Raw genomic sequence first — 23,113 nt, 5'->3', positions numbered from 1 at the left:
TACTTTTACCCTTTAAAACCAACAAATCTTTGAGAGAATGAATATTTATGACAAGAAACAAAACACGTCTTTCTTTTCTGTGTCCATATATAAAACCAAAGGGAAACCTGTTCATGAGCCTTGGAAATTAATCATAGAATCATCGAACAGTTTGTGTCGAAGGGCCCTTCCCAGCTCCCCCAGTGCCCCCCCTGCCCTGAGCAGGGACATCTGCACCAGCTCCGGTTGCTCAGAGCCCCGTCCAGCCTGGCCTGGGATGTCTCCAGGGATGGTTCAGCCACCACCTCTCTGGTCAACCTGGGCCAGGCTCTCACCACCCTCACTGTAAAAAAATTATTCTAATTAATGTATGTAAATACTTCCTGGCCTTGGAGCTAACTGCATCTGGTCTTCAGAATGTCATCTAATAGGAGCTAGAGTTAGAAAACTTACGATAGGCATAGAAACTTATGATAGGCAAGAAGAGAAGCAGATCTGATTCATCCGGGATCTTGGTTTTCAAGCTGGAATAACCTACAAAGAACTGGTTCAGGTGCCTTTTTATAACAGTAGTAATTGACAGAGGCAACTGAAATAGGAGGGGCTCAGTACCTGATCCTGCAACCCATTGTCCTGCAATGCCACGGGGAGGTGAGAGTACTTGAGTGGCAGCTGCAGGGACATTGAAGCTTTGTGTTTCCAGCAGGGAACTGAGTTAGCAGCCCTTGAGATCGCAAATGGAAAATGCGTACCAAGCAGGCAGTATGTTGTGTGTTGGCTTCCTGCGTCTGGAGATCAGCTGTGTGGAACGCGTCGGAATAATTAAGTGTCTGGTTACAACTGAGATGTACAGAAGACAACTGAGATTTTCTTTGGTCTTGGATTTGCCACTCACAGTTAGAAATCTCCTGAAAATAAGTTTTGGTGAAGTTTCTAGTGCTCTGACGTAGCCACCGTGCACAGCCAAGCCATTCTACAGCATGAACACAAGCAGGCTGTCAGACGGCTAAAGGAACTGGAAGGTGGTTAGAAGCTTAGCTAAGATGGGATTTGAAGATGCAATCTTTCAGGATTTTTTTTTAAGCCGTGTAGCTTTCAACATTACAGGTAGTCCCATCTTTCGCTTCCCCATTTTTATGTATGGCGCATGGAAAAAGGAGTGGGTGTCTGATTATTATCCGGTATAAATCTGACTGAGTTGGTATGCATTCCTTTTTGTGCAAAGTTGCCATCAACAAAAATAATTTCTTCTGGGCTTGTTTCTGTTCTATCCCTTGATTTCTACACCCACACTAATATCACCACCCGGATTGCAGAGTCAGGAAGGGTGAGAGACAAAAAGCTGTTTCTCGTCTCTGGATGTTCGCTGCAGTGGGAGTGGGGAAACAGGCCAGAACTCCGCGCTTTGTTTTCCAGTAAACTTTGTGCTTTCGTGCGGTTCTTTAGACAACTGCATGTTGTGGTAGTGAACTGTAACCAACATGGCATTTGGAACTTTGTGCTTGTGCGTCTGTTAAAAAGAAAACACAAACAAAAACCAGCAGCAAGAACAATAACAAAAAAAATCCCCCTCTTCAACTAATCTATGAGGTAAAATACTTCGCCAAAGCAAGATTTTGGTTCTGTTGATTGAAAACATACTTGGCATTGCAGATGATTTAAATGTGTGGACGCACTGCTGGCAACTTTTAGTCTGTTAGTTCAGATCCTACAGATACTTTAGGGGAAAAAAAAAATGGGGAAAAAAAAAATATACTATACCACATCTGCTTTCCTGGCAGACCATGCATTAAGCTGCATACTAGCTTTAGGAAGGAGAAAAGCTTTTATTAAGTTTTAGCTAAATGTAGAAAACCATATCCTGACTCAGCGCTGGAGCTGTGGGGGTGCTGCGGTGTGTGGTGCCACAGAAAGCTGCAGTCTCCTGCAGGCAGATAGCAGCTTCGTTTTGCTGCTTCTATGGCTTTGCTTGGGGTGTGGATGGGAGGAAGGAGCAGGCTGACGTGAGTCGGGAAGAACGGAGCCTTCCTCACCGCACTCCCTCCAGGTAGGAGTCCTTGGGCAGAGGAACATCCATCAAGCAGTTTCTTCCTTCAAAGCACGTGGCCAGGAACATAAATCTCTGGGATCTGTCCCAATAACGAGACCCTGTGGGTATCTGCAGGCAGGACACACACAGTTCAGATGGGAGCTGCTGGATGGAATGGTCACTAATGCAAGAGCTGCTAATGAGAACATGGGAAGGGCTGAAGGATGGTCACCACTTTTGTTTTCACACTTCAGTGCTCACTCATGGTGGTTTTGCTGTTCCTTTGCCAAAAAGGAAGCAAAAAGAAGTTACTCTGCTTGTGGCGTAGCGACAATAGTTTTAGTCCTTTGGTCAAACATACTTGCCAGTCTTCTTCCTTTTAAACTAGCACGGCCATGCAAATGTGTTCTGACAACTGCTCTGCTATAGTGTTATGAGAAATACGCTATTTTAAAACATTACACGTAAATCAGTACTGCTATTATTATTGATGGCACAATTAATACCAATGCTAGGAGAGAGGAGTGCAGTTTTATTCCTGATCTGTACATGTGCAAATATCTTTATGAAGGGTTTGTATATATTGATAAAAATAAACTTATTTTTATGTGTGTACAACCCTCCCCCCCAACAATTCTAATAAGGCTTTATTGTTTTTCCTGGATAGTCATCTAGATTCTCAGTATAGCAAAGAACTCATGCGAACAAAAATCCTGCTGGCTGAAACACTGTATTCTGTCAACATTTCCTGCATGGAAGTATGTGCACAAATCCTGCGTATTGCAGACAGTGTTCCTGCCACATCCAAAGTGTCTGTGCTGAGCAGTGAGTTAATTCCATGTGCATCGTACCCCTGCGGGTCGTTTGAGTGACCTGTGTGGAGTGGGTTTGATTTGCTCTGCACAAGCTCTACAGATGTGTCTTGAAGCTTTCAGGGATTGTGCCACTCAGTCTCTGACTCCCACCAGAAATTCTCAGAAAATGTCTGAGTGAGTGCCTCAAAGTTCAATGAAATGTGATTTCTGGAGGGACAAATGGGGATATGTCAGGGTAGTTTGGAAGTCACTCACTCAAAAGAATATTATCATCAATATTCAGCACAGATCTGAAAGCACTGAGGAGCTGACGGCCTGAGCAGATGAACAGAAATGGTGGGAGTAGGAGTAAAGTGAGTCACTTCTCTTACTGTTTGTTCAACAACATAAAGTGCATTAAAAAACAGGCCACGTTTAAAATATGTACAGCTGTAAATTTAACCAAAACATTAAAAAATGAAGAGTTAGCACAGATGATTTGGCTCTAACGATGGTACGTGGTCTGGGTTTCTCCGCAGGGGGCCGGACGCTGCGTCTGACGCACACGAGCGTGGCAGACGAGGGTCGGTACACTTGTGTGGTGACCAGCGCTGCCGGAGAGGCCAGCAAGGATTTTGACCTTTCTGTTCTAGGTAAGTACATGATAATTTTTAGTTACAGTAGAAGACAAGGGGGTCTACTGTATACTTCACTGGTATTTTTAAAATTATGATGCCAAAACGTATGTCTTCAGGGAAAAAAAAAAATACATTTGGTAACATGGTCAGAAAAATTAGATTTTAAAGAGAAAGTACTTCTAAATGTGAGTTTGCTGTTTGTTTAGTTTTTAAAATTGAGATTATTCAGGCATTACTTGGAATAACTGGCAGCTGCTTCTGTATTGTGGTTGGTTTGTTTCTCTCCTGAAAAGGAGCTGTGTTTGTAACTGGCTTCAGGGTGGTGGTTATTGCAGGTGGACAGAAGTCTGGGGGATGCTGATGGCTGGACTCCCATCCTCTCCTGTTGCTTGTTGCTCAGAGCTTCACCCTCCCTTGGCTGTGATGGACGAGGTGATTCAGTTTATAGGTGATCTGGAAAGGTGGCGGTTTTGTCTTCTCCTGCTCAGGTTCGTTTTCAGCCAGACCAGTTCCCTGCTGGTTCACCACAAGGCATATAGATGCCAATATTGGTGAAAGGACAAAGACACGAGTGAGTGGGCAGGGGAATAATGCTCTTTCTTTTGGCACCAGCCTGAATTGAAGCTGGTTTAAGTCAGAAGAAAACTATGGCCCCAGGAAACCGTAGGATATCGTCCAAACCTGTTGCATCTAATGTTCAAATGCAGAAAGGTGCAACCCCATGTGATAATACTCATCAATTAAAAGCCGCATCATTGCGCAGCAATAGGTATTGTATGTGTAGCTGAGCGGCATCGCAGTAATAATCTGTCGCAGCAAAAGATGCGAAGGTAAAGCCAAGACCAAAAGAGAAATTAAAGACTGAGCTGGAATTGTTTTTGCAAAAGAGAGATCTCTGATCCAGTGGAAACCTTCGGTCAGTAGAGGGTTTGGTATTGTGAAGCATATAAACCGAGTGCGGCAGTGGAGGACTGTGCTAACGTTTTTAGACAAGGACTGGTACAGCAGACTCTTTAGGTGGCCATTTGGAACCCTTAAGGTGTAATTTTGTCACATTACTTATATATTTTTTTAAATGATATTTTTCCCAGAAAATACTGCTTTTTGGTTTAGTAACCATTTGCTACTTTTATCAATAGTTACCAGGCCTGATGCAGGTTGTCTTATAGCATTATTGTGCAGAATTTCCCTGTAAGTTCCTTTTCTCGAAGGCGCGGAGTGCTCTCTGCTTCTCCTGCCTTCCGCTGACTTCGGCACATTCAGCCTGGAAATGATAACTTGCGTTCGTGTCAGTTCGTGTTTATTTGATGAGCTCATGGAAGTGTCAGTCTGGCAGAATGGAAGAGCAGGATAAACACTGAAAAGCGTTCATTGTTCTACTGTTTTCTTTGGAGGGTTCGAGTTGCAGGGTGTTCATGAGGGTTCTGGAAATCTCTGCGTTGGCTTTGTTTGCCTTGACGAAAAAAGCTCAGTGAAGCTGATTTCAAGTGGGCTAAGTGGAAAATTCCATTGTTCAGTCTTCTTTTCCCTCCTCCCAGTAATTTTGTTGTCTTTTTAGAGGAAAGTTACTGGAATGTGACCTGATAGCGACACGGAATATTCACTGGCTCACTGTAAATAGGAACTGTACAGAGACAGGTGGTACAACAGGCGAGCCAGTTTGCATGGAGAGCATGGTGTAATAAGCACAGTGTTTATATGTTTGAAAAATGTTTGGTGTGGCTTTGTCATATTTCTGAAATTAATACGTGTTGACATCTTACTGTATTATTTTGAGGCCAAAGCGCTGAGTTGCTCTGTTTGTTTATGAATCTTAACTTTTGGCCTGACTTCAAAGTCCAGAACTTTCTGATTTTAGGTTACCTTTTCCCCTAAATCCTTCACTAGTTGGTGTGTCTTTTTCCCATCACGTTGGGACACTAGAACCGATACAAATGTCTGGTTTGTGCTGCTTGTGCAGTCGCAGCGGGGAATTTGATCATGAGAAGCTGGTGAGCGTGCCAGGACATGCCACGTTCCACTAACCCACATCTCGCCGTGTCTCCTGCTCACAGGCCAACTTTTAGCCACACTTTGCCATTCCAGTCAAAGGAGATGCAAACCTCTTTCAATTTATTTCTTCTTCACTCTAGTTTCTACCCTTCATTAGCATCAAAACTCTAGCATAACATTATTTTTCTCTGTTGATAATGAATTTTGCATGTTACTGTGATTCTTGTTTTTATTGACATTTTTATTACAAAGCTTTCCAGAACTTCTTGGGGGTTGAGCTTGTTTTCTTAAAAATAAAGGCCTCCTTTTCAACCTGTGATGCTTTGGTTTGTAGTGCCATTTTCATTTGGCCAGAAGCTACAAATGCCTCTACTTTGAAAGAAATAGCTCTTCACCACCACAGCTCCTCACCAACACATTAATAATCTGATCTCCCTCGTCCAACAGTACATTAGTCTGTGACGCCTTGTTGACCAAGATTATTTGGAAACAAGTCACCAAGTGGTCAGCTGTACAGTAAGAGTTTCCTTAAGTTAGCTGTTTGGGGCATGGGTAGGTATTTTAAGGGGACGGTTTTGTCTTCTGTTTCCCGAAAGAAGCATAGTTTGTACCACAGCAAGATGCCTTTAGACCTGTATAGTTAGTTCATCTGCCGGTACAGAATTAGCTATATTTGCATAAAATACATGTATGCCTTTACACAGCATCCACTTGTTTGTAAGCTGTTGCATTGCTTTTGAGCGTGCTGGTAAGGAAAAAACCCTACATGTACGTGAATAGACAAGCTGACTCTTTTTTTTTTTTTTTTTTTAATTAAATAGTTCTGTCCCTGGAGTTCTAGAGAGATGCTTTCAATTACTGCTGGGAAAAAAAGCAACTCTTAAACTTAAGCACATGGTTTTGAACAAATAAATCACTTGCTGCTTAATATGGGAGATAGAAATGTATACAAGCTTACAATACCTGTTGATGCATAAAACCAAACACGGCCTCACGAACAACTGCTCGTCACCATTGCCCTACTGACTCCACACTGAAATCCTGCCCTACAGGCCATACTCCTCCTCGGCACCCTGAGTAACTCTGGAGCTCTGCAGACGAAGTGAGATGAGTACTTGCTGAGTACTTGTGTGGTTAAGGGTGCGGAACAGAGGGCGATATCTGTGGTACAGGCAGGTTGGCTCTGTGCTGCCTCATCTCTGGACCTGTTCCTGGTAGATCTGAGCTGTTCGTAGATGGATGTGATTCAGGGCAGCATATGCTGAGATGTAACCTGAGCGCACCTTTGTTGTATTTAAACTGGTTGCAAGTAATACTCACTGATGTCATTGTCTCTTTGCAGTGCCTCCAGGGATTGTGGGTGAAAATAAATTGGAAGATGTGAAGGTGAAAGAGAAGCACAGAGTTACCCTAACGTGTGAAGTGATAGGTAAAAGTGTACAATATTACTTATATTTACTGATTGAACCCCATGGTTTCCATCATCGTTGATTCAGAGCAGCTTGTTTTTAATGGTATTTTCAGTTCAGTGGAATTTTTAAATTTCAGAATTAACCACAGTGCTTATAGCAGGACTAAGCACTCCTTCTTATAAAGGTTGTGTAAAATGTAACCAAGAGGGTAGTTGCTGTGCTATTTCTTCTCTGAAGGCCTCTGGAGTTTAGGAGGAGGTGTATAGTATTTCAGGAGGTTCAAAGACCTTAGAATACGTATTCCAAAACATCTCCCAAAAGGATGTGTTTTAAAAAGGCATCTGAAACTCTGTTTTTCTGCTTTCCAGAAATTTTGGCATATCCTAGAGGCTACGCAGCAACTAATACTTGCAATTTTCTTTACTCTATTAAGGGAACCCTGTACCACAGATCACCTGGGTAAAGGATGGGCAACCTCTAGCTGAGGATGAAGATCACAAGCTTCTGTCCAGCGGCCGTTTCCTGCAAATCACTGATGCCCAAGTCACTGACACAGGGAGATACACGTGTATTGCATCCAACACAGCTGGAGATAAGAGCAAAAGTTACAGTCTTAATGTACTTGGTAAGACAGCTGGGCTGGCTCTTGCAGAGAAAATATTCATCTCAGGGGAAAAAAACCAGATAATCACATTGGAATTTTGTAGTACTTTAATTACAGCAATGCTTAACTTGCCTGGCTACAATTAAAATTTCATAGCTTAGTAACTGATAAATAATAGTAGTTCAATAGAAACAGCAGTTCTGCGCTTTAGACAATATAGAGCGATAAAATGCGGAGCTATAACAGGATGTTGTAGGGAATGAGCAGGGCAGTACTTTGGCATATTGTGGTTCAGGGAAGTATCTGAAGAGCCCTTCAGATTGTGATCTCTCCAGAAAAGCCGAAACCATCTGCAGTTGGCTTTTGTCATGATGGTTATTGCGTAACCCAACACAAACAATGGCGAGTTTGTTTTCCACATCTTCGGCTCATCCCTCCTACCTCTCTGCTGCTCGCGGGATCATCGAGCGGCGGCTCTGCCAGCTGCTGTCCCAGAGGTGGTGGTGGCTTCCTGGTGACCTGGGGCGGACACCGGTGCAGTGGCATGGGTTCCACCAACACTGGCTGGCTGTTGACTTTAGGCCAAAACATAAAGCCGGATTAATTTTGTCTGGTAGGAATGGCTCTCAGCTATTGAAGGCTGCAACCAGATTCCTAGACGGAATGGGGAACCGAAAATTGGCTTTTCATAGAGGTCCTTCCTCCGGTTAATGGTTTTGTTGTTCCCAGTCTCTCCAACCATTGTGGGTGCAGACAGCCACGGAAACGCAGAAGATGTCACTGTTATCCTCAACAGCCCGACATCGCTGGTTTGTGAGGCTTACTCCTACCCCCCAGCTACAATCACCTGGCTGAAAGATGGTAATCCTTTAGAATCAAACAGAAATATCCACATTTTGCCAGGTAAATTTTTCATTGTCATTGAGAAATAACATAACACTTTATTCTTTTATTGGTTAGTTTGCTGTTATAGATTTTCTTGAAAAATCAAAGGATATATTTCTATTAAGTGCAATGTTTGCACTTTCGTAGCATTTTCTATTCCAATATTTTTAAGTGCTTCACAGTTAACTGATGATTTACTTGTATTTTATTTGTATGCAGGTATTTATCCTTTTTTTTTTCCTGCAAAGCTAAACGATGGCAAACAAGTTCATCTGAGCAATGTAATGGACGAATAATGAATAACTTGAAATCAAGTATGGAAATTAGATGGAGAGGGCTATAAGCAGCAACACTAGTAAGGAGAGTGAGGTGGCATTTTTCTAGGTCATTAGTAGATTGTAATTTTTAATTTGTGGAGTAACTCTTCCCTGGCACATCTGTGGAGACAGAAAACAGGAACAAGCTTCACTGGTACCACTGAAGTAATGTAGGTGACCAAGTACTTTAGTATTGCTAACTGCAAGCGTTCGGAGGAGGAACGAGTCGATATCGATAGCGAGGAATTTAATTACTACGTGGGGGGATAACTTCTAGGAAAGCAGTCTGAAAAGAGCTGCAGCCGAATTAAACAGCGGCTCTGGTCTGAGAACACAGACAATATAAATCATAAATAAGCCGGGTACTACGGGAAGGAAATGGATGCTGAATAGAATCTGCTCAGTCCAGTGGTGCTTCCTTTTCCTTTTTCTGTGGATGAAGTGCAGAACTCTAAATCACTTCTTCCTATCTAAATATCTTCAAGACATTTCTGGTACAGAACTATGTTAACCAGTTTTCCAAAAATCCGTGGCAGGAGTTGGGATCCAAAGCACTCCTGCAAATTATGCACTTATTTATTCCACAGTGTACACGGTGGTGAGCAGTCAGTTTTTCATGCTCATCTAAGTGTAGAATTTGGACGGAAGGATTGAAAATATGCTGCAGAAACTATTTAAATAATTGGGAAGCAAGTGTATGACATGGGTGCTATTAATGAATGATGTCTTTTGGCAGGTGGTCGAACCCTGCAGATTCTAAATGCGCAGGAGGACAACACTGGAAGATACACCTGTATAGCCACAAATGAGGCAGGAGAAACTCTGAAACACTATGAAGTGATAGTCTACAGTACGGAAATACTTCCAGCGCTTTTTTTCCAATTTTTTTTTTTTTCATTCTTCCTTTTGTTTTCCCCTTTGCAGTGTTACTTATCCTGGTGCATACACAGATTTCCGTTAGTAACTTTGTTTAGCAAACATCTGGCTTAGCTCGTGTCATTGCTTGAGGAAAGGCACTAGAAAAGTTTGCTGTTGTATCCTTCACAAATGCTGCTGTTGGTCTGAAGATCTTGTACCACCCAGGGGAAGACATTTAAGAAATGTTACACCCTAATTTCTTCTGAAATGCTTTTTTGGTAATGATTTTTGATCAGACAAGTGCAGCACAATGGGAGACGTCAGCAGAGAATCTTGTGAGCACAGAAACTATTTTAGGAAAAAAAGAGGGGAAGACCCGTAAGATATTGAGTAAGCTAAAACAGGAGGATACTATTTTTATATCCTTCCATAAAATACCGTATGCACAAAAGCTTTCCCATTTGAAGCTTTGTGTCAGCACATTGTCCTTTGAGCATCTGTGCCTCATACGCTATTTTAATGCTCAAACTCTTCATTATGGGCTCAGTCAAGCAGGATTTTTCATCTTCTATTTTTTTTATTTCCTAGTCTGAATTGGAGTTTGGTTTGCTCCCTTCCAGTAACTGTGCTGTTATTTTAATTACACTAAGTTCCTAATAAGGCCCCATTAGTTTGAGAATAATGAGAATATGACAAAAGAGTTCATTATTGAAGGATGCCTATGTAGCAACATAAAGCTCCCCCGCCCCCAGATGCCATTGCAACTGTAGGCATTAGGGAGATTTTTAAATTTCCTGTTGAAAAAACTATGGAAAATGCTTTGCAAGCATTTAAAATAATTTAAAAGACACTATGAGACCAGGGTAGGGAGTAGCTTAAGAATTTTGAAATGTTCTTGTTTTCATTCTGATTCAGAAGGAAACAAGATTTTGTAACACTGGGATTTCAATGGAATGGAAATGTTGAGTTTTGACCAGCTGCTTTGAGTGCGGACTTCCGTTCAAACATGTTTCTGAGAATATTAGTTCCTATTAAAATGCTTTTTAATGACTGCAGTACACTGAACTGTATGGAATTCAAGCCAAATACATCATGAAGTGCTATAGCTGGGTAAGGCTATAGTCAGGTTTGCATGCCTAAAACTGTTGAACACAGTTTTATGTATTTTTACATATAATCCATGTGCTAAAAATAGTTTAAAATACATATATATATATATATAAAAAAAAAAAAAATTCACCCATGGGGAAGAGGTAGATTATAGGGGGAACACACTTACTTTCCCTGAGGTTATCATCCAGGTTTTCCCTTTGTCCAGTTAATTTTGAAATGCTGTGTAAGACAGTAAGTCACGAGAGTCCATCTCCCTTTGTTTTTTGCAGCTCCACCCACCATTAACAAAGGGGATATCTCAGGGACCGGTGTCTCCCCTAAGGAAGTGAAGATCAAAGTAAACCACAGCCTTACCCTGGAGTGTGAAGCTCACGCCATTCCTGCTGCTGCCATCAGCTGGTACAAGGATGGACAGGCCAGTCACAAATCTAATTCTTTCTAATGGGTGGATTTAGTACAGAAACAACTGCATGTTCGTGATCACTATGAAACACAGAATCATTTTGGTTGGAGAGACCCCCAAGATCATCGAGTCCAACCATACCCCACCCCTGGCACTGCCCCATGTCCCTGAGAACCTCATCTCCATCTGTCCAACCCCTCCAGGGATGGTGACTCCAGCACTGCCCTGGGCAGCCTGTTGCAATGTTTAATAATCCTTTCTGGAAAGAAATTGTTCCCAAGATCCAACCTCAACCTCCCCTGGCGCAACTTGAGGCCGTTCCCTCTGGTCCTGGCGCTTGTTCCTGGGGAGCAGAGCCCGACCCCCCCTGGCTCCAAGCTCCTTTCAGGCAGGTCAGAGATCAGAAGGTCTCCCCTCAGCTCCTGTTCTCCAGCTGAACCCCCCAGGTCCCTCAGCCGCTCCCATCACACTTGTGCTCCAGCCAGACCCCCCCAAATTGACACCCGTTCTTTTATAGGTGCTTAGCAGTGCCACTGAGACATCAGTGCTGGGGTTTCCAGGGCCCACCGCTGGCCTGGGCTTTATGGGAAGGGCCCCATCTGGAAGTAGCATCCCATGGTATGGCCACATGTCCCTTTGCCGTTGTGTAACGTCCCGAAGGGCCTTGTTACATTGGAATGGCCCCGTGCTTGGTTGCTCTAAGTGCTACCCTTGCAGAAGCTGCGGAAAGCCTCCCGCTTGGTTGTGGCAGAGCTCACAGAGCCGCAAAGCATCTGGATCCTCTGCGAGGGGGTTGAGGCATGGTTCCTGCCACATGCTGTCTTCACAATGTTGCTCTGGAGGAGAAGCAGCACCTCCTGGGTGTACTGATTGTGTTGCCAGTGAAAAGTGATGTTGGGGAGAGTCAAGAGGTCCCCAAAGAAAGGCGGTGGCTGTCAGCAGCTTGCTGCCGCTGGCAGAGCAATTCATCCACCCAGCAGGTTTTTCTTAGCTCGCCTCTGGGCAAATGGCTTTCACTCACATCCATGGACTAAATTAATCGTCCCCTGCAGGCCCAGAGTTCTGTGCTGTCTCCCCAGTGTGTTCCATTTTCATTATTGAGAGACACAGGTTGTATTCATGTAGTCTCTACTGTTGTGTGTGATGTAGGTTCTACAGATAGTAACATTTCATCAGGGAAGGTTCAGATTGGATATTAGGAAACATTCCTTCCTGAAAGGGTTGTGAAGCATTGGAACAGGCTGCCCAGGGCAGCGGTGGAGTCACCATCCCTGGAGGAGTTTAAAAGGCGAGGTTCTTAGGGACACGGTTCAGCGCTAGATTTAGGTTATGCTTGGGCTCGATGATCTCAGTGGTCTCTTCCAACCAAAAGGATTCTGCGATTCTATCTAACCCTGTGTATTTCTGCAGTGCTGCCGCATCCATTTTATGTTCACGCCGTGACCTTGCCAGGCAGCAGATCCTAGGGGTTGTGTGGCTGTAGGATGAGTTAGATTGAGTTGTTCACCTCAGAGTAAACTGATAGTTTTACATGTGTAGGTTTTCCATCAGCCCATCAACTTGGCCAGTGAGCTCAGGGGTGGCATCAGCCTGATTTAATCAGGTGTCACGAGAGCCCTTTCCTGATGGGGATGTGGCATCGCTCCTTTCTGCATCAATGTGAGCTGGGCTTAGGAGTGATGTAAAACCACCAGCTACCAAGATCAGAAAGGTGAAGACGCAGAGTTTCTGACAACCATGAAAAGAAAACTGTCTCCGGGAACTTGAAGCTTACTCAGGGAGGGAAAGCTTTTAGTTTGAGGGAGAGTAGGAGCAGGTTAGTGGTATCAAAGCAGAGGAAATACCAAAGCCAAAATATGCTCCTACTCCCAGTATAATGCCTTAGGAAGGGTTTTGAAACAACCTGAGTTTGACCAAGAAGAAACATGGTGTCATACTGTCTCCACAAATATGGCTATTTCTAGTGGATGTTTGGCCAAGTAGTAATTTACATGTAAAATTACATTACAGCCACTGAAACCAGACGATCATGTCGTAATCCAAGCTAGTGGCCGTACCCTGCAGATTAAGGAGGCTCAGGTGTCGGACACGGGTCGTTACACTTGTCTGGCATCTAACATTGCTGGAGAGGACGAAATGGAATTTGATGTAAATATACAAGGTAAACAGAGTTCTGATAATAAAATTCTGCTGGTAGCCTCCTTTTCTAATGTTCTGAGATGCAGGACTTCTTTATAATTTTGTATCATTTCCACCTGCTTGGTCTAATCCAATCCTTTTGTGTTTTGTGTGACTTATTTGATAAATATTTTGCTCATCGTTAAGAAATACAGTATTTTATTATTCTTTCTTTCGTATTTTGTGACACATGCAGTGTTTCTGAAATCAGTGGAATGACTTAGTAACTGTGATCTTCTCTAAACTACATGAGAAAGTTTTAATTTAGCTTAAACTAAGACATCATGTTTTATTTCTCTGTATTGAGTAGTACTTAGAGGCCCGAGACAGAAGCATCGTGTTGGCCTATACACCCTTTGTAAATACAAGAAAACAATCATTAGTCATTTCTGAAAATTTAGATAAAATTAGAACTTGAGTGAAACCAGATACCTTACTATTTAAGTATTATTGTTGATTAATACCCTCTGTGTTTTGTCATCAGGTCATCTTCTGCTGTTGTTTATTAGTCTTCAGAAAATACTCATCAAAATGCCCAATTGAGCAATCCACTGAAAAGAACTAGAATTTTCCTGGCTAATCTAAATCGGGGCAGGGGTTAATTTAATACACTTAGTTTTTATTGCAGCTATTTAACAATTGCCATATATTTTCATATCTTGACTTTAAAACTAGCTATTCCTGCTGTCAAATTCTAACATTTTTCCCCCCACTGGGCTGTAGTTCCTCCTAGTTTCCAAAAGCCTTATAAGAAATGGGAAGCTGGTAACACGGTCGATGCAGGAAGAGGTGGAGAAAGTAAAGATGTGATAGTCAACAATCCTCTTTCACTCTACTGTGAGACCAATGCTGTTCCTCCGCCGGTTCTCACCTGGTATAAAAATGGCTCTCCACTGAGCTCTAGCGATAAAGTACTAATATTACCAGGTGAGTATGAAAATGTAACTCTCTGACCTTAAGAAATGGCAGTAGTACTAGTGTTTGTGTAGTAATAACAAACTTTTCCCCTTCAAAACACTACATTCATGTTCTTTTCAGACTTTCTTGACTGGAAAAGTTTCTCTCTGGTCCCTGAACTTAAGCTGTTTCCTTCTTTCATTTAAAAAGTAGCTCCTAAAAGGGTGCGAATGTGACCATTTAATTTTCATGTGCGGCGTTGAAAAATAAAATACAGCAATGATACCTTTCTTTCTGCCGTGTTCCTGATTTATTTCCTTATTAAGTTTTGCTTTGGCAAAGTCAGAACTGGAGTAGTAAAGCCTCTTAACCAGGGAGTGAGGCATGGAAAGAATGTTTCCAGCAGAAAAATGGCCATGAGCTCTTCCATAACCTCATATGGCAAAGGGAGAGAGGTGCTTAAAATGCAGAGGGTACAAACGTAGCAGTTCTCTGTCACCTTGCTGAGAAGTATTTCTGGTTTCAGTTGAAGAATAACGTCTGGCTGCATATTGCTGAAGAACACGATTCCTTTCTGTGGAATTAATGACTCTTCTCTAACGTTTCAGAATGAACGTTGCTGAATTCCAAGTATCTGCCAGTCAAAGAAGTAGCTTTTTAGTTCCTTATAATTCAGAACAAATGCCTGACCATTTATAAATCTGCTCGCTCAGGTCTCTGGAGAATCGTGGTGTGGAAATGATGGAAACTGCTGGATGCTGCGTTTAAATCTTTACCGTGTTTCCTTGCAGGAGGCCGAGCGTTGCAGATCCCGCGGGCACAGGCGGAAGATGCCGGGAGGTACACGTGTGTGGCGGTTAACGAAGCCGGAGAGGATTCCATTCATTACGACGTCCGCGTGCTCCGTGAGCTTCCCTGCTTTCCTTTGCTTTTTTAATCACAAAAAGTGGTGTGTGGAAACCAATGAAGCGTTGCAGTCTAGGTTTACTTAATGCTTTTCAAGTTTAGAAATTCTGTATATTTGTAAACTACAAAAGAAATGTGTTTACATAAGGTGCTAGAGTTTTGTAGAAAATAGAAGTATACATGAAAATATGAAGTATGCATGAAAATAGAGGTATATAGAATTGCCTGAAAATAATCTTAATGTTGTTAGTTTAGTATGTTTTTAGGTTATCGTTGTAGGAACTCAGTTGCATTATCCCTATCACACTTCACTAGAAAGAAAAAAAAGTTTAACTAGAAATCCGGGTTTTATCCTGGTATTTCTTGTTCCTTCTCCAGTTTCCAGTTCAAAATTCTGACTTACTAGACTTTTCTCTCCCCTTTTTTTGGTCATCGTTTTCTAAAATACCTGCAAAACTCCCAAAGGCTTAACGGAACTGGTGGTTTAGAGCAACCATTGAATGGCTGCAGAGTCCATTTGATATGATCTGTTTGCAGACATTGCACAGAAAGCTTTCCTTCGTACTCCAGGTTTTTGCCTTGGGAAACGCTTGTTTCTTTACCTGATTCCTGTATCTACCACTGAAAACACGGATTTGTTGTTAGGAAGGCATCCTGCCTTGGAAATCCTCTTTTGTCCTGGCAGCAAAGAACATAACAGACTAGCTGCAAAATAAGTTTTCACTTCTTTTTCTTTACGGCTGCTGTGAATAAGCGCACTTTTCTCCCCCAGTCCCGCAACAACCAATAATACAAAAAAACATACAAAGAGATCAATTCCAAAAAATTCAAATAAAATAAAACAAACACCGGGAGGCACGGCGTCACGGTGTCCTTGTCCCATTTTGCTGTTTTGCAGTACCCCCGTCCATCAGCGGAGCGGAGGGCGACCTGCCCGAAGAAGTGACGGTGCTGGTGCACCAGGCTGCGGCGCTGGACTGTGTCGCCAGTGGCAGCCCCGCTCCCAGCGTCACCTGGCAAAAGGACGGCCACCTCCTCGGAGAAGACGCCAAACACACGTTCTTATCCAACGGGAGGAGGTTGCAGGTAGCTCTCGGGGAATAACTGACTTTTAGCATTGCAAACACAAGCTGCCCATAAAGATCAAACTGGTTAGATTTGCTGAATGTAAGATTCTGATTTTTTTTTTTTTTTTTTTTTTTCTGCAAACCTAAGGAGCTTTTGTCTCTTGGCCCTGTCCCTCAGCTGCTCCTTCCTGCTCCTGTGGAGTTCCCTCAGTTGTGCTGATCCAACTGTCTGGGGGGTCGTGCTGTGAACCGCAGCAGGGAAATCACTCGGTTTAAAATACACTTGATTTTTGTGGAGAATGACTTGTCAGTTTTGTCCAAGTTTCCCTAAGAGAGTTTCGTTATTGGAAAATGAGCTTTTTTTATTTAAAGAAAATAGTGAATTCTGAAGAACATACCCACCCCACTATGGATGGATGATACTGGATGAAACTGTTAAAACAGAGCGCTGAGCTTAATTCTCTCCATTTTTGTAGCGTGCTCTAAGAATACAATAAAAAGTAAAAACCAGATAGAACAAAAAGATTTTTATTTCAAATATTTTGTGAGTAGATGTTTTGTTATTCACTTTAAATGAATTTAATGTGAAAGGTCCTATGGTGACTTTTCTGGAGGTCTGAGATGCACAGATTCACGTAGCAGATTCTGAAAGGAGGAGCATCAATGGAAGTTTTTCAGATTGGCGTCTTCATAACACTGCAAAAGCATTAATAAAAAAACTCAATAAAACAAAACCTGCAGACTCCCAGGTCTCAAAGACCCCAAGATCTTTCAGAGAGACACCAAAACTTGATGCTTTAACAGTCAGTTGTCTTATAAAGTCCCCCAACAACAATCTTGTTTCTTTTTCTTAGATTTTGAATTCCCAAATAACAGACACTGGCAGGTATGTCTGCGTTGTGGAAAACATAGCTGGAAGTGCCAAAAAGTATTTTAACCTCAATGTTCATGGTAAGTACAATAATCCATAATTTTCTGGTTATCTTCTTTTCAATAGTAGTTCAGTTTGAATGGGTTCACTTTAGCAGAATGCTTAGGCAAATGCTTAGCTTTACGCATGTAAGTTGTCTTTTTGGGTGTAACGGGGATTCTGAGGCACTAGAAATCAAATATAAGTTTAAAGTACCTTGGCAAAACGTAGTTCGCGATACCCCGTGGCTTCAGCTCTTTATATGTATTCCATGTAGATGGAAATCGGGTCTTGCTAAGCCCTCAAATCATGAATTACAAACTGCTAACAAAGAGATATGGCATTGCAAAAGCTTACTTTTGAAAAATTTCTCCTTTAAGATTCCTTTCTGAGGTTTTTTGTCTGTTTATTGAGGTTTGTAGTTTTTGCTGTTTGGGGTGTTTTCGTGGTTGGTTTTTCTTTTTTTGGTTGTGGTGTTGGCTTTTTTAGGGGGGGCAGTATTTGGCGGGGGGTTTTGTGTGGGTTTTTTTGTTGCTTGTTTTGGTTTTGGGGTCTTTTTTTGATGTTGTTGAGTTAGGGTAGGATTAAAATAAACTTGGGCATTTGGTATCAAGAAATTAAGACGTTTCCCATTATTTTGAGAAAACAGTCTCTCTACCACCTTCCCGTACCTCTTCTGCTAGCTTCAGAAAATTCGGAAAACTCTAATTCATATTTCAGAGTTAACCTTCACTTCTTTGGTTTCTACCCACTATTCGTTTCACTGCTTTCAGCTTTCCATTCTGAAGACCAAATAATCATTATTCCCACAAATTCGCCTGCACCATTACCTAATAAAACCTACCAAGATACATCTTTATCTGCTTTCACAGTACTACTTGGAGACTTGTATCACAGTCTGCTCCATATGATCAACCCCCTTTTTCACATCCTTGTTAGCTGGCTGATCATCTGTATTATGTACTAGATATTATAGAAGTGCTGTCCCCTCTCTCCCTCGCTTAAATGTAGTACCAAAGGAATTTAATGATTCAAGTTATTACATACCAAAGAAGTAAATTTTGTTCTCATTCACACATGCAGCAAATGTACAGACTAAATGAAACAAGTGTGTGGTGCTTTTCTCTACTCAGTAATAGAATTAGACAGAAGTAGTGATGTCCTGGGAAGAATTTGCCCTGGAGTCATTCTCCGAGAAGTTATTTTCTGTCTGTGGAGTCTGTCCAGATTTCCTGATGTTTGAGTTCAGATTTGAAATCAAAACATTTTGCTTTCCTTGACATTTATGGTTTAATTTAAACTTCTCGTCTTTAAAATATTTGCTTATAATGACCACAGTCTAATACTATTATTTTAAAAGAAATATTTGCATGAAGCTTCAATTCTAGCTCAACAGTATGACTAATTTAGGTCTATTAATCTCTAAATGCATTTTCATTTGAAAAATTGATCAAGAGCTGTTCAGGAAAGAACCATCCAGGGTAAAGCTCTGATGAAATTGCATTATCGTCGCTAAGCAGCATGATCTTTGTTTTCTCAGTGCCAAAACCAGGTTATTTTCCAACATTTTTCTATGTTTCTAATTTAAACAAATATTAAACAAGGTGCTCTTTAGTTAGTTGACAAATCCACTTCTTGTCTCAAAGGTGAGTCATAAAAATAAAACCTTCTAGAACACTGAAAATTAGCATCCAGTTTTAAAGCATCAGTCTCTAAATTTAATATATAATATATCTAATAAATAGGTACTTTTCCCACTGAATACCTAAGTAGAGCCCATTATTGTATGTGTGTGAAGATCACGTGTGGTGCACAGGCCATGAGGGCTGCAGGATTTGAAATTTACCATTGCTATAGTTTAAGCAAAAATCATGAAAAGATAGCTCGGATTTGGCCCTGTGTATTTAACTGCCCACTGTCTTGCACTGCCAATAGTCACATCTGTGGGAAAGTAACTGTAGAAGTAAATAAACTGTAAAATATCATCGGATCAGAATTCTCCATTTATTCGTCAAGCATTTCACGCTCGTCATCAGGGAAATAACCTTTAGTTATTCCAAGTTGAAAAATATGGGCTGGATTCACCCATTTGCGTTGGCTCCGCTTGTTCCTGCAGTGCCGCCGAGGAGCAATAAACTTGTCTTAATGACTCTTTTGTGTCAGTCAAGTGACAGAAAACAGCTGGAGCATTTCTGGCATAGGGTCCAAAATACTTGAACATTTCTGTCTTTGAAGAGGAGGATTCCATGTGTTCTTTGGAATGATTTTTCCACCCTATAGAGCCAAGAACATGCTTTTGCTTTCCTCTTAAGTGTTTTATAGATCCCCACTGCAAAAACATGGAAACTAAAACTTGGGGTTTATTGAAAGCAAGAGATTTACAGTTATTTCATTTTAAATAGTTCTTGTAGAACGGTCGAATGTCAAAATATTCTTGTCTTTAAAAATACCGGGGCTTGTAAGCTTAAAAACTCACCCCTTAGAGCAGTGCTTGCATGCCAGAATTTTAAACAGCAGGTTTGCCTGGTTAACCAAAGAACTCTGAACTGTATCAGAAATCATCACGTTTGGTTCTCCATAATGAGAAAATGGACTATTTCAGAAAGAATAGGAGTAATACCGTATCAGGAAGAAATGATACTTGTCATCTTACATATCCTGACAAGGTAAATTTAATCTCTCCTGCCTTACGTACCAATATCCTATGAGTACGGTGTTTTAAAATTGGTAATGCATTAGTCAGGAACTGTGGGATCTCTTACAGGTTGATTAGCCTTCCCAAATCCCAAGCGCAGAAGGACTGCAAATTAAAGAATTTATTTTTTTGTGAAATACAGGAACAGCAATGAACATTTGGTTGACTTCAGTCATATTTCCAGAGACATCCAAAAATCCAGCGGATCCATTCATAGGATGGGAAAGATTTTAGCAGCTTGACCCCTTGGAAAACTCAGCAATTCAGCTTTATTTGAGTAAATCAGGATCTTGTGGGATATAGTTTGCCGGCGCTATAGTAGGTACCATTAATGTGTTTCTCTCCACAGTTCCTCCAAGCGTCGTCGGTGCTAATCCTGAGAATTTGACTGTGGTGGTGAATAATTTCATCTCGCTGACTTGCGAGGTCACTGGCTTTCCACCTCCTGATCTCAGCTGGCTCAAGAACGGAAAACCTCTCAGTTCGAATGCCAACGCTTTTGTCACACCTGGTGAGGCCTTTGCACTCAACTTCTGTCTGTTTTGTCTTAATAAAGGCGGTGACCATTATTTATCAAGCCAGTGTATTCTTGGTATTGCCCCTGTGAGTAGACAAGACGCTTGGCGTTGAATAATTTCTTGGCTGTTGAGTGGGTTCACTTTTTAAAGAAAAGTGGCTCAGACTGACAGCACTGAAATAAATTGTGTGGAAAAAACAAGAGGGCAAGTCAGATAACAGAGGTTCTCTGATAATAGGTATTGATTAAAGTTGAGCCATGTTGACTCACCTTCCAAAGAAACGATCAGAAATTGTTCTGGAGGCTGAGGTAAATTCTGTTGGCATAGGTAACAAAAAGTGAAAACCTTCCCGTTGGCTTCACGGGGAACCTGGGTTAACCCTGCTGAACTCACCGGAAGAAATCCTGGTGTTCTGAGGTCTCCTTAACCCCTTGATGCTCCTCATTAAATAAATTCCACGAATGTCTGTGGCATTTCTGCTCCTGCTGATTCTCTTCAGCCCAGGCTACCAAGTATTTGTGGTCCAAACTTAGAATTAACAGCGCTAATGAAATTTACCCTAAAATTTTAGTTCTCTTGGCTGGATGTTTTTTTTTTTTTTAAAGGATTAATGTACCTTAAAAACCAATGGCAATGCAGTGTTTTTTTTGAATCTGAGGTTAATTTAGTGCCTACGCTCAGTTTGTTGGACCTGCAATTATAAAATAGCATTTGAGATGGATACAATAACCACAGAACAAATCTCAAGCCTTCTCTCTCCCCTTCAGGTGCTCGGACTCTTCAGATTCCTCGAGCCAAACTACCAGATGATGGTGAATATACTTGTATTGCCAGAAACCAAGCTGGAGAAAGTCACAAGAAGAGTTTCCTAACTGTCCTTGGTTTGTTTTTTACTATTTTCTGAAATAATATCTGCTGCTTTGAAAACGCAGTAGTTTGTATTTATTTTTATTAGATTGTTTCCTGCCCTCTCACAAAACAGAAATAACTCTTGAGTTTCTTCTACAGTGCCCCCAAGCATCAAAGACCATAGTGGAACCTCAGTGACGGTGCTGAACGTGCGAGCGGGCATGCCGGTGACGTTGGAGTGTGAATCCAACGCTATTCCCCCGCCAGTCGTCACCTGGTACAAGAACAGGCGCATCATTTCAGAGTCTGCAAACGTGGAGATCTTAGCAGATGGGCAGACGTTACGGATCAAGGGTGCAGAGGTAGGTCAGGCTGGGGGATGCTGCATCTGCCGCTACTCTCCTATCGTTCAGCAATTATTTTACTCTTTATTGGTGTATTCTGCTAGCGATACGTAGGAGATATATTTGCTGGAGGCCTTTCGTTCTGTGAAAAGGACCTTGAGTTGACAGAGGCAAAGGCTCCTAATATCTCTCAACTGTAGCATTTAAGTAAGACTCTCTAATATTTTTTTAAAATTTATTTTAGGTTTCTGACACGGGCCAATACGTGTGCAAAGCCATAAATATTGCAGGGCGAGATGATAAAAACTTCCATCTGAATGTTTATGGTGAGCATACTCTGGATTATCTGCACTAGCTTTTATATAATGATACCATAGGCACTGTAGAGTAGACGATTCAAAATCAGTTGACAAAAATGTTTGGTAACCAAACCATTCTTATCATTTCCATTCAATTAATAGTGCCACCAACTATAGAAGGCCCTGAGCAAGAGTCAGTCAATGAAACTATCAGCAATCCTGTGACCTTCGTGTGTGATGCCACTGGAATTCCTCCACCAACGCTAGTGTGGCTTAAGGATGGAAAACCAATAGGTAACATCCTCTCACGCTCTTTTCTGCTCCTTTTCCCCCCAACTGGGGCACCACTGTGCTATTTGCTTTCTATTTTTTGATTCTTCTTCATCTGTCTCTAGACAGACACTTAACTGATTGGCATCTTTGTTTGGTTTTGAAATTTTGATGAAAAAATTTCTCAAGCTGAATTTGCTCTCAGTGACCTGGGTTGGAATGACTACTTGTTTACATATTTTCAGAAAACTCTGATTCTCTTGATGTTCATATTTTATCTGGTGGAAGCAAGCTTCAGATTGCTCGCTCTCAGCTTCTAGACAGTGGGACCTACATGTGTATTGCCTCAAACGTAGAGGGAAAAGCTCAGAAAAGTTACGTGCTTTCTATCCAAGGTAAGGCCTGAGCAGAACTGGTTAATCATTGGTTGAGTGTGACACTGTGTCTGTACCGGAGACACTGAGATAAAATAAATGTGGACAAAAGTGGAGAATTTGGACCATTATTTCTATCATAGAATCATTTTGGTTGGAAGAGACCCTCAAGATCATGGAGTCCAACTGTTAACCCACCCCTGGCACTGCCCCATGTCCCTGAGAACCTCATCTCCGTCTGTCCAGCCCCTCCAGGGATGGTGACTCCAGCACTGCCCTGGGCAGCCTGTTCCAGTGCCCCACAGCCCTTTGGGGAAGAAATTGTTCCCGATATCCAATCTGAACCTTCCCTGGCGCAACTTGAGGCTGTTTCCTCTCATCCTATTGCTTGTTACTTGGCAGAAGAGACCAACACCCACTTAGCTACAACCTCCTTTCAGGTGGTTGCAGCAACCAGTGGGGAAAAATGGTTAGAGGATTATAGCGCTAGTCAGAAATTTGCACGAAAAAGAATTTTCTTAATCTCTGTGTGTGTTTGCTGCTCATCACATCCCTCCTCCTGCTGAGCACATAGGCTTTGCTGCCTGATTGAGTGTGGAGCACCACACGTATGTGGTTTCAGGAGCCGTGCTGATGTTGCCTCTTGTCTTTTTAGCCGTAGCAGATAGGAGATAGCAAAAAAAACCCTGGGAGAATTTCCTTATGAACTTCCCACACCCGCCTGCTCAACTCAGAACCCCTTATTTGTTACGGAATTGTCACCTGCCTCCCTGCACATCACA

At 41.9% G+C, this 23,113-nt stretch overlaps 1 protein-coding gene across 3 annotated transcripts in view; it reads left to right on the top strand.

Moving 5' to 3' along the window:
- Positions 1-23,113, top strand: part of HMCN1 (hemicentin 1) — a 195,873-nt gene that overhangs the window by 133,156 nt on the left and 39,604 nt on the right. For all 3 annotated transcript variants that reach the window (XM_065649133.1, XM_065649134.1, XM_065649132.1), the window contains exons 47-63: positions 3,342-3,455; positions 6,775-6,861; positions 7,278-7,469; positions 8,178-8,351; positions 9,387-9,500; positions 10,891-11,036; positions 13,035-13,185; positions 13,926-14,129; positions 14,891-15,004; positions 15,904-16,091; positions 16,927-17,023; positions 20,027-20,188; positions 20,963-21,076; positions 21,204-21,406; positions 21,633-21,714; positions 21,850-21,981; positions 22,203-22,352. In XM_065649133.1, coding sequence (XP_065505205.1) covers positions 3,342-3,455; positions 6,775-6,861; positions 7,278-7,469; positions 8,178-8,351; positions 9,387-9,500; positions 10,891-11,036; positions 13,035-13,185; positions 13,926-14,129; positions 14,891-15,004; positions 15,904-16,091; positions 16,927-17,023; positions 20,027-20,188; positions 20,963-21,076; positions 21,204-21,406; positions 21,633-21,714; positions 21,850-21,981; positions 22,203-22,352 — 2,424 coding nt within the window. The remainder of the gene's footprint in view (positions 1-3,341; positions 3,456-6,774; positions 6,862-7,277; positions 7,470-8,177; positions 8,352-9,386; positions 9,501-10,890; positions 11,037-13,034; positions 13,186-13,925; positions 14,130-14,890; positions 15,005-15,903; positions 16,092-16,926; positions 17,024-20,026; positions 20,189-20,962; positions 21,077-21,203; positions 21,407-21,632; positions 21,715-21,849; positions 21,982-22,202; positions 22,353-23,113) is intronic.

This window comes from Caloenas nicobarica, chromosome 20 (assembly GCF_036013445.1).
Source record: "Caloenas nicobarica isolate bCalNic1 chromosome 20, bCalNic1.hap1, whole genome shotgun sequence".
NCBI lineage: Eukaryota > Metazoa > Chordata > Aves > Columbiformes > Columbidae > Caloenas > Caloenas nicobarica.
This window is presented reverse-complemented; position numbering and strand designations above follow the sequence as displayed.